The 13,866-nt window shown below is 42.2% G+C and overlaps 1 protein-coding gene across 2 annotated transcripts in view; it reads left to right on the top strand.

Moving 5' to 3' along the window:
• The first annotated feature begins 471 nt into the window (after window positions 1–471).
• The window catches only part of LOC124798408 (tudor domain-containing protein 7A-like), a 192,227-nt gene continuing 178,832 nt past the window's right edge, over window positions 472–13,866 (top strand). For both annotated transcript variants that reach the window (XM_047261814.1, XM_047261806.1), the window contains exons 1-2: window positions 472–537; window positions 2,817–2,909. In XM_047261814.1, coding sequence (XP_047117770.1) covers window positions 2,825–2,909 — 85 coding nt within the window. In that variant the 5' untranslated portion in view covers window positions 472–537; window positions 2,817–2,824. The remainder of the gene's footprint in view (window positions 538–2,816; window positions 2,910–13,866) is intronic.

The following is a 13,866-nucleotide window of genomic DNA, read 5'->3' as shown; positions in this document are numbered from 1 at the left end:
CATGTAATAATAGCTTCCACTAAATCTTCAAAAAAAATTCCTTCTGTTAGCGAGCTGACTGAGTATAATGCCTGACGCAAAATAAATAAATAAATTCAAATGAATCATAATGTAAATTACAACCAGGAGGAGCTACGACACCATATCCTGATTTATAGCTAAGGAAGATATTTTAATGTTAACGGAACAGTAACCACTGAACTTGACTAAAAAAATAAATTAACAACTAAATGTTTAACTGTCAAATGCGTCTTTCTAATTTAAAAACAACAATCTCGATCTGAAAACATATATGAAAGGAGAAGAACAAATGTTACTTTGCTATGTGTATAAGTATTAATACATTTAATTTGTGATAGCTTAAAAGTTTTTATACTATTTAGAAGCTAGCTAATCACATAAATTAAAAAATAATGTACATCTGTGCAGTCGATATATTAATCCATAGATCTACTAACAGCCCGGGAGACTGCGCCGAAAAAGATCTGTGAGTGCGGGGAGCGGGGGAAATACGTGGTCGTGTTGTCAAATAATAATGTAAGTTTTGACATCGTTATTTGTTGTAGTAAGAGCATGACAGTAGATTTCCGGAACGTCTAGTTCTGATGTCCTAGAAGCTGGTGTTCAGAAGACACTGTAAGAGAAAGTTGGTCACTCACATTGCATTCCTTCACGTCAAGCTAGTGTAATAGTTAACAGAGGGTGAGCAAGGAATTGTCATTTGCGGAAGTGCACGTTTTAGGATACTTTAATGATCTTATTGACTCGTAGCTACCTTTATGATTAAATTTACGCTTTCATATAATGCACTCAGATGTGAAACCGACGCAGCTTCTGTGTGTGCGCCATAACGATGCTGTTTTGCATTACTGTGTGACTGCGCAATTGACAGCTGTTAAATGTTGTTAGGATGCCCTGTTGATTTTAAGGAGTACTGCATGGTAACATAAATTTTGTGGTGGGGTACTGCGATAAATGCAATTTCAGTGGCTAAAAGAGATCGTGTAGATTGTATTGTGTTGTCTGAAGTAAATATAATTCCTTGCGTCTTTAGAGTGATTTTTGAAAAACGAATAATAGATATTTAGCATGGACGTTTAATAATTTGAATAGACTCTTTGAAGTGATCGGAAAATGCCAAAGCAGGACATGGTTAAAAATTGTGCACCAGATTACGTGCGTTGCTGCGTCATTTTGATGTAGAGGGCAATATAGTTATTGGAGAGGAAAATTTACAATGTGTTGGGGACAAAATTTTTTAAAACTGATACTAGATGTCTGGTTTATACATACTATAGCCGCTATAGTTGTACTTTATTGATTGAAGCCTTCACTATACCAGGTTTTGAGGGACTCGGCCAAATCTTCAGGTTTATCTTAATAGTAGTAGGTTGGAGCGACCATGTCAAAGCTAATCTGCAAGGCAACATATCTGCTGCACATGGCTCATCAAATTGGATACCCAAATATGCCTGCGCAATGAGCGCATTTGCTACTATAACTGCTGTAAGTCTCCTTTGTCCTGCAAGTGACAGTGAAAAGCATTGAGTAAAAGGACCAACCAATTGAATGTTTATGTAATGCTGTCATTTGAAGGGACCACACAGGTAACGTGTAACAAATAGTCTATGGAGCACCAATGCCACCGGCATTACTTGTAGGCCCACAGAGTGCCAGTTCCATTGGAATTGGCACTCCAATGGCGTTGGTGCTCAGTATGAGTGCTATGTGTTATCTGCGTGTTGCTTCTGCTGATGGTGCTACATAAACATTTGACCAGTTGATCCTTTTGCTCCACGGCCTCTTGCCATCACTTTTATAATAATGGTGACTTAATGACAAGAGTTCAAAGGTGCTTGTTGTGTGGGCACTTCCGGATATTGAAACTGATGAGCAATGTACAGCAGATGTGTTGCCTTGCAAGTTAGTTTTGACATGGACGCTTCGACCTAGTATCTATAGGTACACCTGAAGATTGGGCTGAGTCCTTGAACCTGGTATTGTAAATATTCGAGTCAGTAAGTCATTAAACAGCTATAGCATATGTTTAATAATGAACATTACATGTAACAGTTGTGGATATGTGGAGTAAAACTGGCGAAGCAGTCCACACTACTAAAGAAATATGGCTACAGTTATGTGTTTTAAGTTGGTTATGTGGCTGAAAGGAGGTATTGGCAAGTGAGGCACCCCTCTCTCCTCTGCAGTCCGGCAGTGACAAATGTTTTGTGTAGTCTTATTGGCATGTAGGAGTTACAGTGAAGACAAACTGAACAATGAAATTTACAATCTTTCATTCACTTTTCCTGAAGTCACATGAAACAGTGTTGTGTCATGTGCAAAATTGTTAATGTTATCCTGTTAACCAACACAGGCATCCCTTTGCAAGCAAATTACTGAGGATTATGTGGTTTTTGTACATATTTCAATTACAAATTCATAAGTAATTGAATATTTCATTAATTAGTTCATGTGTTTTATATATATAGTCTAAAATTAAGGAGAAGTAATGCGGATTGGTAATTTCTTACAAGCTGTAGATCTCCATTTGAAAAACATTCCCTATTCCTAAATTATTTCAACAAATGTAGCAAACTATTCACCGAGACAACAAATTTTGATTTATTCTTATATTTATATAATGTACTGACAGTTTTAACCAGATTTAAAGGATATAATTCCAGTAGTAATATCAGTATTTTTCCCTACTTTTCATGTAAAGAAATCAGTATTAACTTCCAAAATATTATAGTAACTGCTTCTGTATGTAATTTACATTTGTATTTATATCCCATAAATTTCTTTTTTTCATACAGCAGCCATCATGATTGATCGGCGTAGTGTTGTGGAGAACCTCCGCGCTTGCCTCCTTTCCATAAAAGGAGGCATATCAGTGAAGGCTTTAGACCGTAAGTACAGTTAATGTTTAAGGATCCAAGAGAAATTATTACACTCTTCTGGAGATAGTTTAAATAGAATTAGTAAACAATATAATACTGCATCTGTAGACCAGTGATGTCATTAACATGGTGGAGATTCACATCTCAAGAAATGTGCGATGGATGTCACTAACAACACAAAAACAATACCAAAACAAAAATTGACGATCTCATTGGTAATACAAGGGGAATAATGGATTTTGTTTGGGAATGTTCTTGTTACTAATACTTTCAGGCACATTAAAAACTTGAAAACGCCAGACCGCAGTGGAGTTTACATCAGGGAGATAAATATAAGTATGGAAAGTACAATATGCAAAGAAAAAGATTGTTTCAACACATTAGCCAGCAATGACAACTTGCAACAAGATTGTCACCTTTAACCTAACAGAAATCGGGCTATGCTACAGTTCAGTCTATCACCAAAAACCCACTTAAAAAAATCTTGTGTGGGTCTAGTACATTACACAACAACAAAATTGTTCACATCACTGGATCTCCACTGGACACATATGTAGTAAATAACCTGAGATGAGCAATCACGCTGAACAGCTAAAAAAAAGAAGTAAAAAAAAATAGCTACTGGAAATTGCACTTAATAGGCATAGCTCAAACTAAGTGAACAACAACTACTAACCACAAATTGAAGGCATATTTGTTATTGAAAAAGTAACCTGACCAAAACAGCAAACAACCAAAAAGGTTATAGAGCAGAGGTAGCCAAACTTTTTTTATATACAACCAACTTTTGTATCTTTTTTAGTACAAAAAATTTTTAATCACCCGCTGCTTCCACAGTAAAGGTGATTTGTGAAGTAGGAAAGTACTTACCTTTATAAAGCAGAGTTAGGCAAGTTAAAATGTACAGTGTGTTTCCATATAATTTAACAGGACATAGAGGATGCTTCACTGAACAAATTGAAGCAGGGAACCTGGGGACAGAGAAGCCAGCTTAAGGAGATAATAGGAATAAAATCTCATTACTGTGTATTTTTCTATTTACATTAATTACAGTTAATTGCAAATACAATCATTGACACAATGAATGTACTATTTGCACTGTATCTTACAAAATGTACTGAAGCTGATGGTCATCAACTTCAATGACATTGTCAAACAAGATTCTGATGCATCCTGACAAATACCTCTGGTGTGTTTTGAATCACATCACAGACATTTACAATTCATGTCCACTAGGGTCTCGTGCACAAACGACTGTAGATACCACCATAGGAAATATTCAAGGGGATTGAGGTCAGGTGACCTCACAGGCCGTGGAACAGGACGTCACCTTCCAACCCAGTGACCAGAAAATTCAGCTTTGAGATGGTTGCAGTCATCAACACTGAAGTGAGGCGGTGCACCATGATGATGTATCCACATCCTCTCACAAGCAGCCAAGCGTACATTCTCCAACAACTCAGGTGGAACTCTTTGCAGGAACCTGAAGTGCAGGTGACCATTAAGACGCTCAGGTACCAGATATGGTCTATTGAGATTGTAGCCTACGATGCCAGGCCAGATATTTACAGCAAATCATACTTTGTGTGACTCTACTACAGCGTGAGGATTTTCATCACCCCACACACAGCTGTTCCTGCTGTTTGAAACACCATCACGATCGGTCAACGCCTCGTCAGCAAATTTGAAGGAAATTTGGTTGATCAATTGTTTGTTGAAGCAATCACTGACACAATGCGACCCTTTGTGAAAGTCTGTCACAAGCATTATGTGGACTTGTGGGTGATAGTGGTGTAAGTGTTCTTTGTGGGGTACTAGCCACACGCTAGTATCTGCAGCGTACATTTCACGTGCAATATGACGAGTACTTGTAGTGGGGTCCACTGCAACGCGTTCCAGCACCACCTCTTCATAATCGGGTGTGCAAGTGATCCTCATGTTGCCAGTCCTCTCATCTCTTCTTTCCAACAAACCAGTCTGCTGCATTTATTGATAAAGAGAAATAAACACTCATCGTGCCGGATGGTGCCTATTAGGAAATTGTTTCCTGTACAGCCTTTCAGCAGCAAGAGCTTTGCAGTGTACTTTCACATGTACAAGATGCATGCAAACTGTACTGGTATTGCTCCATTGTATTGTACGTACGTTTCTGTATAGCACTGAGTGATGAATGGGTCTGTCATTGATTCATAGCATTTTCTGTTATGGGACAATGTAAATAGGATACAACAGAACCATGTTATGGACAAGTAAACAAAACCTGCATCGTGAATTCCTAGTAATTAGGCTTGCCCTTGTTATTTCCACATAGGAAATAAACAGCACAGTACATGTAAACTTGTACACATGTTAGTTGTAAATAAGCTGGAAAATAGTAATGCGAGACAGAACTGTAGGTAAGTTTAGTTCCATATTTCCTTAAGCTGGCTTCTCCGACCCCAGGTTCCTTACCTCAAATTGTTCAGTGGAGTATTCTCTATGTCCTGTTACATTTTTGCATGCACTTACAGAAACACCCTGTGTATTAATAATTACTTACCACATACTTTACATCAAAATTTCATGAAAACCTAATGACAGTTTTTTAAAACCCCTACTACCCGCTACAAAGCTGGAACACCCAGTAGTGGATGTTAGGGACCAGGTTGACTACCACTGGTCTATAGGAATATTCGATACTAGTTATCGACTTCGACCAGTGACGTAATGTTAATGGCTTATGTGACATTATGTTTTGGTGCATGTTTTCACAGTTTCCTTGTTTGATGGGGGGGGGGGGGGGAATCATGCTGAGAGGCTGATCTGTAGCTTAGCCTATTTGGAAATATCACCACTGCTGTCACGTTATAACATTTGTCACTGGTAAGACTTGGTAACTAGTATAAAATATTCCTCTTTGTCCCCCCAAAAAATGAAATCCACCACCAGTCCACCAAATGATACCTGTCCCCAACACAATAACCAAGTAAAACGTATAATAAACAAAAAAGAAAGAAAAAAATCATTCGTAACTTCGTAAAACACATGCCAAACAAAAGCACACTGACTCAGCCCTATTTTTGCCCCATATAGAAATTCTACCACATCTACTCATTCCTGTTTGGAGGTGCAGTGTTGGTCAATTTCATTAATTCACTCCACTGTTTACATTTCATACATTCCGCCACAATGCCATATAACCGCAGAAAATTATTTGAAGTGACTGTATTGTCACCCGTAGTAGCAGCCAACACATGATTTGTAAATTTTGTTGTAATATTCATGAAAAGTAACAAATGGGAAACAAAATATTAAATTTTCAACTATTATTAACACAATGTGAACTAACACTTCCAAAATTGAAAACATGAGTAGCCAAGAACTAATGACCTTAAATAATTCACTGCCAAGTCAACAAAACCAAACTTCTAGAACACAGATAACATACAGACTATATCAGAAGCCTCACTATATCAATCACATACAACTTGCAAACACAGACGTTCAACCGTAGACTGTTCTATCACAGATAACAAAACATTATCTCCAAACTCTATGTATTCCAAATGGGCGGTGCAAACGTAACATCATGTAGCACAGCATTGTTACATCATGGGTCAGAGTCGCTGTGTCCCAGTCTCTTGTGGACCAAGGAGTGCCGCAACGCAATTTACATGCCGAGGCGTGCCCTCCGCATTTTTACCAGTCATCCTGTGATGGTGAACTGTATTTGTCATAAACAGTTATGTGTGCAGTGTTGTTGCATTCTTTGTGACAGCAAAATAGCGAGCTGGATATCAATTGCTAGTTCTTTTTTAACAGTTCCACTCCCTCTTCCATTGTGTGGGCCAACCTCCTGCGACATTCTGGGACTAAGGTCAGTTCCCCAATTTCTGGCCCAACCATGAAAGATGATGTCATTGTGGTCAACATTGCTATCTTGAACACCTTAGGCCGTTAATTTGCGAAGATTTTGAGCTCTACCCAGTATCCCGCCGCCCCCCTCCCCCCCCCCTCCCCCCGCTTTCCTCCATTGGAAACAAGTGGAAGAGGCTCGGATGATATCCTTCTACTCTCAGAATCATGAATGCTACAATGCGCCTTTAGTATGAGGGAGTTAGATCACATTCCCACTTCATCCCAATCTTCCTCCCAAGGCCAGATGATGTTCACATTCAGATGTTGCAGCACCTTTCTCTAGCAGGCAAGCACTGTTTCCTTCATATGTACAATCTCACCTTGGCAGATGGCAAGTTTCCTAGATGTTGACCTGACACTATTGTCATATCCATACCTAAGCTCGGTGAGGACACACACCTTTTTTCTAGCTACTGCCTCATTTCTCTCACCAGCTGTGTTTGCAAGGTATTCAGTATTGGCTTCCGGAACATTGCTCAGTATTTACAGCAGAGCTATTTGCCCTGTATCAGGCCACATAGTACTTCCGCCGACACTGGCTTTTCAATTGTGTCATCTGCTCCGACTCGCTATGCCCTTCAGAGCCTGTGTGTGCTGTACACAATCCATCCCTTAGTGCAACGAGTCCAAGAAAGCTTCTACTCCCTTACTCTTGAGGGAGCCGCTGTGATGTTTGTGAGTTCCTGGACACATCAGTCTGACAGGAAATGAGGCTGCCGATGCTGCAGACCCCCTACCTTGACTTGCTAGTTCTTCCATTCCTTCTGATGATCTTCGTGTTGCCATCGGTCAGCAGGTAGTGTCACTTTGGCATCACTGCTGGTCTTCTCTTCATGGGAAGAAGCTCTGGGGATTAACCATCTGCCAGCAGTTCGCCCAATCTCCTCTCGGCTCTCTCACTGCGAGATCATTTTGACTATGTTGCACATTAGGCACTGTCATTTCAGCTGTCCCCCATTTGTTAAGTGGTTATCCCCCACCACTTAGTGCTCATTGTCGTCTGCCTTTGACAGTTCACCATTTCCTGAGTGGATGCCCTTTTTAACCACGTACGCTCTAATTTATTTTTTTCGTCTTGAGTTGTCGGCCGTTTGGTGATCGATGCATGGGCTGTAATCCGCATTTTACTTTTTATTTGTCATAGCAATGGCGAAGGACATTCAATCCTTAGTTCGGAACCTCTGCTGTCTTTACGGTGTATTTTATGGAACTTTCTCCAAGAGGAAGTCCTTGGTCTTAGCTCTCATTCCTCCCATCGATTGGGTTTAACGTGTGGTCGTTTTTAACTCCTTTCTTGTGATAGTGTTCTAAGGTTCAGATATAGGTGCATATGATCTTAGTTGTTTCTGTGCCCAGAAACAAAGCAAAACAATTATGGGTCAAAGCAAGCTACAGTGGAATCGGCAGAAACATCTCAGGTGACGTCTACGCAACATATGACATCACACTTCAAAGATTATACCAAATGCTCTTATTCTCTAAAATTGGTAAAGTTATATGGTACTTATTTATTTTAGTTATGTGGTATTTATTCATGTCGTATTATGAACTGAAGAACATTGTTTATTGCATGTTTACCGAGTGTGTTTGAGACATGACATTTGCAACGCTGAGATTGATTTAATTCAATGAAAAAACATTTAAGGTTCTGTATCAAGTGTCCCAGTCATGGACGATGTTCCCAGCTTTGACTATCTTCATTTTTGTTGAAACTTGTGCACTGAATGCACCTAAGGGATTTCTGCCAAGCTTCAGCTCCACCTGTAACTTTTATTGTGGGTACTAGAACTGATTTCATAAAAGCCACTTTCTTTGGAAAAGTGAAAAAAATCGTCAAGTTCAACAAGCCATTGTTCCTAATCTATTAGATCTTGGATACTGCAAATTGCAATCTTGATACAATTTTTTCCACAGAATACAAAAATAACACAAATGAAGACCAGAAAGCAATGCCCAAGACACAATGTCTCTTCAGACTTGCTGAAAAATTTGGATATGACAAATTTTACCATATATTAAGAAAGAATAGGCAGTGAATGAAAGTCACTGCAAACATCAGTACGTGACAGTAAATTGTTCGTCTGCCTGTCAGAAAATAAGCTTCTAAAGTCATTGAATGTATCAAATTGTGCCTCTCTTGAACAACTTGCTATTAAAATGGATTGATCTGATTTTATAATTGTTAATGCCACTTAAAGAGTATGTCTGTAAATCTTATCAAAAACACTTATTTTGGTGTCTTGTGAGAGAAAGGACAAATTTTGATGTGGATAAAAAGACGTTAATCCTTGTGTGGTAGGTGTATCACTGCCAACCTTTTTAAATTCTGGTGTTGTGCGCATTGAGTATGTACCTTAAAATGTAGCATGTTTCAAACAGTGTAACATACTCTAAACACCTTCCCTTTTTTCATAACTGTGAAATTCTGATTACGTCATATGTGTAGACGTTTGTCAACTTTCTAATTTCTTGAAATATTTTAGATTGTTGTTATCACAATTCATAAGGTTCCCAATCCTGAACATTGCATTGTAGTCAGATTTGTGTAAAATTAATTAGTTCAGGAGATGTGTTTTGATCATTTCACGTGTTCATCACTAGGCAACAATCTGGAAATCAAAATGTAATCTTCAGGACGGAACCATCTAGCCAGTATTCCTGCCTGTCATCAGAGGCGACTAAAACAAGTGTCTCACATTTTGGCCTTTATGTGATGGTCCCCTGTAGGGATTGACCTCCATTTTTCAAAATTTTCCCTAAGAGCGAGCCAGTTGGGGAAGGGTACCTTACATGGTGCATCGTGATCATGTGCTGAGACCTATCGCATCCTTCATCGACATGGATCTGCACTTCTGCTTATTCTCCAACTGTTTGGCGAGGTCACCCTCCTGGGTGCATATTTTTCCATCAACTGTGCAGTATCATTTTCTATGCTTGCGATAATAATGGACATGGTTACTTGGTTGCACCTGATATCCAGCACGGTAGCCAGTCCATTGTGTTGGGGACGCCATGTACAGGGTTATTATAAATGATTGAAGCGATTTCACAGCTCTACAATAACTTTATTGTTTGAGATATTTTCACAATGCTTTGCACACACATACAAAAACTCAAAAAGTTTTTTTAGGCATTCACAAATGTTCGATATGTGCCCCTTTAGTGATTTGGCAGACATCAAGCCGATAATCAAGTTCCTCCCACACTCGGCGCAGCATGTCCCCATCAATGAGTTCGAAAGCATCGTTGATGCGAGCTCGCAGTTCTGGCACGTTTCTTGGTAAAAGAGGTTTAAACACAGAATCTTTCACATAACCCCACAGAAAGAAATCACATGGGGTTAAGTCGGGAGAGCGTGGAGGCCATGACATGAATTGCTGATCATGATCTCCACCACGACTGATCCATCGGTTTTCCAATCTCCTGTTTAAGAAATGCTGAACTTCATGATGGAAGTGCGGTGGAGCACCATCCTGTTGAAAGATGAAGTCGGCGCTGTCAGTCTCCAGTTGTGGCATGAGCCAATTTTCCAGCATGTCCAGATACACTTGTCCTGTAACGTTTTTTTCGCAGAAGAAAAAGGGGCCGTAAACTTTAAACCGTGAGATTGCACAAAACACGTTAACTTTTGGTGAATTGCGAATTTGCTGCACGAATGCGTGAGGATTCTCTACCGCCCAGATTCGCACATTGTGTCTGTTCACTTCACCATTAAGAAAAAATGTTTCTTCATCACTGAAAACAAGTTTCGCACTGAACGCATCCTCTTCCATGAGCTGTTGCAACCGCGCCGAAAATTCAAAGCGTTTGACTTTGTCATCGGGTGTCTGGGCTTGTAGCAATTGTAAATGGTAAGGCTTCTGCTTTAGCCTTTTCCGTAAGATTTTCCAAACCGTCGGCTGTGGTACGTTTAGCTCCCTGCTTGCTTTATTCGTCGACTTCCGCGGGCTACGCGTGAAACTTGCCCGCACGCGTTCAACCGTTTCTTCGCTCACTGCAGGCCGACCCGTTGATTTCCCCTTACAGAGGCATCCAGAAGCTTTAAACTGCACATACCATCGCCGAATGGAGTCAGCAGTTGATGGATCTTTGTTGAACTTCGTCCTGAAGTGTCGTTGCATTGTTATGGCTGACTGATGTGAGCGCATTTCAAGCACGACATACACTTTCTCGGCTCCTGTCGCCATTTTGTCTCACTGTGCTCTCGGGCGCTCTGGCGGCAGAAACCTGAAGTGCGGCTTCAGCCGAACAAAACTTCATGAGTTTTTCTATGTATCTGTAGTGTGTCGTGACCATATGTCAATGAAGGGAGCTACAGTGAATTTATGAAATCGCTTCAATCATTTGTAATAGCCCTGTACCCTGTTGGTTGTAGCCCCCCGACCACACAGGGATTGCTCTGCTGATGCCTGCACCGTTAACTCCCCATGTATGCCGCGAAGTAGATGCCCGTCACCCTGGGGCACTGGGACTCCTGGCAATGGCTATCCTGCCAGGTGGCCTTTGCTGCGGCTTGATCTCACTCGGGAGGGCCCTTGGTCGGAGTGGGTGACATCAGGGCAGATGACATGCGATGAAGCGTGGTACATCATCTCTTGCTGGTGGTCAAACACGAGCAGTCTCTAAGCGTTCATGGGCTCACCATGGGAGGAACCTCAGGCTAGGGATGGCAGCGGCTCTTATTCACCCAGGTACCTTGTATGTTCGAGAGCTGATGGGGAATCTTTCATGACGATGAAGCCTCAGTTTTTTGTTGAGCATTTAAAGGACAAGTTAGGAGAGGTGGAGGGCTTGTCCAAAATGCGGGCAGGGTAAGTCTTGATAGAAACATCATCCTCTGCACAGTCACGGGCTTTACTCACTTGTGACAAGCTGGGGGGTGTTTCCGTTACCATCAAGCCCCATAAGAACTTAAATATGGTCTAGGGTCTTATATTCCACAGGGACCTTCTTTTGCAGTCTGACGATGAGCTGCACGCCAACTTAGAGCGATGAGGCATTCATTTCGTCTGGCGCATCATTTGGGATCCGAGGGGTAATCAGGTTGTGATCGGTGCCTTCATCTTGGCCTTTGAGGGTGACACATTGCCCGATGAGGTCAAGGTGATGGTCTACCGCTGTGATGTAAAGCCATATATCCCTCCCCCTATGCAGTGCTTTAAGTGCTGGAAGTTAGGCCATATGTCTTCCTGCTGTACTTCCAGCGTCACATGTCGAGATTGTGGACATTCATCACATCCCAATACTCCATGTGCCCCGCATCCCATCTGTGTCAACTGTAGAGAGCATCATTCCCCTTGCTTGCTAGACTGCAGGATTTTACATGGCGAAAGGAAAATCATGGAATACAGGACCCCGGACGGACTGACCTACACCAAGGCTAAGAGAAAATATGAGTGTCTACAACTTGTGACTATGACCTCTGATGCCAGCGCTAAGAACAGTTGTAGCCCCATCTGTTCCCACAAATTCCAGTCGGCTCTCAGAGCCGGAAGACTGCTCCTGCCCCCTTGATGGTGGGGAGCATTTCCCTCCCTGTTGTTACCACACCACCTGCCTCAGAGCACTGCTCCGCCCCCCTCCCCTCCCCCAACCATTGGGGTCACCAGTTCCCACTTCTCAGCCAGAGAATCGTAAGTCTTCTTTGGCTCTTCTTGCTAGGAAGGGGTCCCTTGGGTCACTCCATTCTCAGGTTTCTGCTAGTGGGAAAGACGACACACGCCAGTGGCTGATGAGCCCAAAAGCAGCTGGCTGTAGGGCTTCACACTCATCCTCAGTCCTAGAGACTGAATCAGTGAAGTCCTCCCAGCCAGGGAAACCCAAGGAGCAGCTAGAGAAATCCAAAAAGAAAATCTCCAAGACCAAGGGACTTGCGGTGACACCCACACCACTGCTACCTACAAGCTCTGCGTTTGCGGATGAGGTGGAGATTCTGGCATCCACTGAGGACCTAGATCTCGCTGGACCCTCAGACGTAATGTATATGGACTGCTCAGGCAATAGGTCGGTGGCAGCAGGTGACCCTGATTGTAAACTGCCTCATCCCAAGTCTCATGATATCATCCTCCAGTGGAGCTTCAGCAGTTTTTTCCACCGCCTAGCTGTGCCATGGCAACTGTTAAGCTTTACACCTGCTATCTGCATTGCCCTCCAGGAAATCTGGTTCCCAGCAATGCGGACCCCTGCCCTCTGCAGCTATAAGGGATATTACAGGAACCATAGCAACTATAATGAAGTGTTAGGTGGAGTATGTTTATCAGTTTGCAGCCCAGGACTTCTCCCATCTAACCACTGGAGAGCACATGACTACCTGTGTGGTAGTGACCACTTCCCCATCTTCCTGTCACTGCCCCGGTGTCAGGCCCACGAAAGCCTGCCCAGATGGGCTTTAAACAGGGTGGACTGGGAAACTTTCACCTCTGCTGTCACCGTCAAACCTCCCCCACACGGTAACATTGATGTGATGGTAGAGCAGGTGACTACAACAACCCTTTCTGTGGCAGAAAATGTGATCCCTCGGTCTTTTGGGTGCACATGGCGATAGGCAGTCCCTTGGTGGTCGGCAGAAGTCGCCGAAGCAGTTAAGGAGTGTCGGCAAGCATAAGCAGCACCCTTCCCTGGAGCATCTCATAGCCTTTAAATGGATCCACGCCCGCATTGCCAACTTATCAAATGATGGAAGCAGGAGAGTTGGGAGTGATAAGTCTTGACCATTGAGTGCCATACATCACTTTTCCAAGTCTGGGCAAGGATCAAACATGTTTATGGGTAGCAGATTCCAACAGGTGTTCACGGTGTTAACGTAAATGGTGTGTTATCTACTGATGCAATCGCGATTGCCATGCACTTTGCACTTCTCCTCTGCGTCGGAGAATTACCATCCAGCCTTTCGCACTGTCAAACAGTGGCTTGAAGGGAAAGTCGTCACGTTCACTACATGCCCCAGTGAATCCTATAATGGCCTATTTACAGAGTGGGAGCTCCTCAGTGCCCTTGCACATTGCCCTGAACCAGATCAGATCCACAGTCAGATGATTAAACGTCTCTCATTCGACGACAAGCGACATCT

The sequence above is a fragment of the Schistocerca piceifrons genome, chromosome 1, assembly GCF_021461385.2.
Source record: "Schistocerca piceifrons isolate TAMUIC-IGC-003096 chromosome 1, iqSchPice1.1, whole genome shotgun sequence".
NCBI classification, from domain to species: Eukaryota; Metazoa; Arthropoda; class Insecta; order Orthoptera; family Acrididae; genus Schistocerca; species Schistocerca piceifrons.
The sequence above is the reverse complement of the archived record's forward strand: the minus strand, read 5'-3'. Positions and strand labels throughout refer to the sequence as shown.